This window comes from Triticum aestivum, chromosome 1B (assembly GCF_018294505.1).
Source record: "Triticum aestivum cultivar Chinese Spring chromosome 1B, IWGSC CS RefSeq v2.1, whole genome shotgun sequence".
Taxonomy (NCBI): Eukaryota; Viridiplantae; Streptophyta; class Magnoliopsida; order Poales; family Poaceae; genus Triticum; species Triticum aestivum.
Window position 1 is genome coordinate 63,676,119 of NC_057795.1, and position 3,437 is coordinate 63,679,555.

A 3,437-nucleotide genomic window follows, 5' to 3' on the forward strand; every position below is an offset into this window, starting at 1 on the left:
GATCTGAGCTTAATTCCTCCTTCTCGACTAGGTCTGATTTGCGGTAAGTGCCCTGCTTTCTGATCGTGCTTAAGTTTAATGTGTACTAGTATTATCCATCAGTCTGATTTGGGAATGTACTGAGGTAAATTTACAAGAATCTAAAAATCCGAGCTGAAAAACATATGCTACCTAGATTGAATGGTAGCCATGGATGATAGCCTTTGTCAACATATTTCATACTGTACATGCTACCTTACCTAGCATGAACTGATACATGCAGTATGCTAAAATATAATCCTTTAAATGGTACTAGCAAAAGGGCCTGTGTGTTGCAACAGGAGAGAAGAATATCACACGCTCTTAATTTACAAGAGATGGTCTATAATCTGAGCATTTGTAGCTACAGCACAAACAAAAATGGTCTTTACCAACAAAAGCGCAAGTTCAAGATTCCACATGTCTTCTATTTAAACAAGGCTTGCATGTAGATTTAATACGTACAAAGAAACATGCAAGTGATCTTCAATTTCGTCTCCAATCCTGATTTTGCTGAGATGTTCATCCACAATCCGGATCAGTACCCATATGAAAGAAAGACGGATAATGCACTGTTTATTAAGATTGCACCCTAGATATTTTTTTAATGGTTAACATGTAAAATAACATCATATTCAGATTCTACATATTTTTCTAATCAAATTCCATATATAACATGTTAAATTTGGAGTTACGGTTTAGAAGATATAAGTATTTAAAAAACATTCGATATGTACTGCGGGTTTAATGCTAGAAACATTAGGGGTTTTTCTATAAAATAGTATGACGGATTAAGAATACCTATTTCTTTTATTAGTAGGTATAGATTATTCCCCTTAAATGATAACTTGTTTGTAAAACATTTTCTTCCCCTTGAAAGACGATTGCATATCTTATGAGTACCTTATCCAAATAATTTACTAGGAAAACCTGAGATGGATTTTATTCTCGTAAAAATTACAAATGCCCAAGATGAGTTTTATTCTCTTGGAAAACCTAGTTAAGAAATGCCTCAAGAGATACATGAAACATTCGGAATATGGGTGATTTAAAGTGATGGGCGGTTATAAATTGATTTATTACTAGTAACAAAAAAAAATGCGTAGCTAAATTCTTTTATCTTTTGTAAGTGTCTCTGTTTCGGTTTTCTTTTCTCATAAGCGTCAAACTTTCCTTTCAGTGACAGTAAGCTAACATAAAGACATGGACCTTCACAAGGAAGTCAGTGCTGCTAAATTAACTGATGATCTAGTGGTTGATATCCTCTCCCGGTTGAATTACAAGTCTTTTTGCCGCTGCAAGTGTGCCTATAAGGCATGGTCTGCTTACTCCTCTGATCCAGACTACCGCCAGAAGCTGCCCAAACCCACTGGCCTTTTGTACCAAGGCCACAATAAGTCTGCTATCTCGCTTGTTAGCCTGTCCCAAGACGATGGAGAAGTCGGTGGAATTCTTGCTTACGTGCCACATTATGAGCATTTAGAATTTCTTGACTGCTACAATGGTCTTATCCTTTGTAAGTACAGGAGCAGCTATACTTCTCCAGGCATTTGCCGCTTTGTTGTGTGCAACCCAGCAACACGAGAGTGGAGAATACTTCCTGATACACATCCTGGGACAGAGGACCCTCGCTGTGTAACTATTTTGGCGTTTGATCCATCATGGTCACCACAGTTCTACATCTTCAATTTCCATCTGGAACATGTACTTGGTTTGATACAATATCAGCATGGGGAAACTCAACAAGATACAAGACGTCTGTATGTGGCATCAGTACTATGTCTATATACCATGCTACTCAGAGCTTCCAGCCCAAGAACCTTCGGTTGACTGAATGTCAACTTCTGTTCAATGTGCATCTGTGGCTGTTCTGCTGCGATTTGCTGAACCACCTTGTATATTACGCTGGTCGTTGTCATCCGTGTGACAGTCCAGGAACCCTGTTTTTTTTTTTTTACTTTGTTGGCGCAGAGCTTGTTTTCCTTTCTGACCAGAAGATAAATAAGCTTCTTTCTTACAACATCAGCACCGGGAAATTCAACGAGATGTGAGACGGCTTCGAGCAGTGTCAATACCATGTCTATGTGCCATGCTACCCAGAAGTTCCAGCTCAAGAGTCTTCGGTGTAGTTAGTGTCATATTCTGTTCTGTATGCCACTGGGACTGCTAGCTCTCTGCTTTAGATGCTCAACCACCTTGCATATTCTGGTTGTCGGTGTTATCTATGTGGCAGTGTGTGTGTCTAGTCCAAGAACCTTCTCTTTTTATTTTGTTGTGATGCCGAGTTCCTCTAGTAACCTAAATTGTTCCCAGATTACTACCTTGCTTAATTTGTTATATGTAAGATTACATCGTCTTTCTTATGCTCCATTTGTCATTGTGGTGGTTTTTCCATAAGCACTTGTTTACTTCTGTTTGTGGAAATGTAAAGATCTGTTTAGTATACATACCAGATTTTGACAGTGAAACCTCAAAATCAGACAAGCAAATGTACTTGCACAGGAAAAGTCATTATGGGGCAGTGGGCTTTGCCTGCTTTCACAGGAAAAGCCATTAGTTGTTGGCTGAACCCATATTCTTTAATTCATTAGTTCCTTGGGTTCTTGACATCATTGATGAGTTGTTCATCATTCAGTGCGAACCTCACTAACAATGTCAACAGCTTGTACCATACAGATGGGTAATATTACTAGCATGGCTTAAAAATATAAGTTCATAGATTAACACAATTTCTATTTTTGGCACTTTCATGAAAATTGGCACTATGATAGTGTATCCCGAAATAACACATTGACAGTTTTGTGTATGTCTTTTGATACCCATGAATTTTAAATATTTTAGAGGTAAAAAGGTCACTGGAGCTTGGAAGTCAAAATTAAATTTACCAGTGTTTTATAGCCTTTCTAAGGTTGAGGCTAGTTTTTTAAAAGCATATTTTAAGGGTGTCGATAGCTTCAAAGTATGACTTGTGAAAAGAAAATCTATATGCTTTAGAATTTATCAATTTTGCCGATGTTTTATAGCCTTTTTAAGGTTGACTTAGAGATTAAAAAAATCTATATGGAGGGAGTACTACAAATGAGACAAGCAAAGTCTCTTGTTTCAAATCAGAGCAGTTTCTTTCTAAAGCATTTTTTGTTCACCACAGAGTTTGTCCCAGTTGGCCATGTTTAGGTGCCCAGATCAATGGTTTTTGTGCCAAGCATGCATGATGGTCCATCCATGTCTAGGTACTCCCTCCGTTCCAAAATAGATGACCCAACTTTGTACTAAAGTTAGTATAAAGTTGAGTCATCTATTTTGGAACGGAGGGAGTACATGAAAAACTGGAAGAACTACAACGAGTTGCTCAACGATTTGATTTAATGGTGCTTGCGCCTTGCGGTATTCAACAGTCTGAACATTCAAACAGGAGAGAA

General features: G+C 37.9%; 1 protein-coding gene across 1 annotated transcript; it reads left to right on the plus strand.

Annotated features, from left to right (window-relative positions):
- Position 1: 1 nt before the first annotated feature.
- On the plus strand, positions 2–2,381 carry LOC123086795 (putative F-box protein At1g46840; the record flags this gene model as incomplete). The annotated part of the gene is given in 2 exon segments (XM_044508603.1): positions 2–43; positions 1,199–2,381. A coding segment is annotated over 1 exon segment (627 nt). The 3' UTR covers positions 1,849–2,381.
- Positions 2,382–3,437: the final 1,056 nt, after the last annotated feature.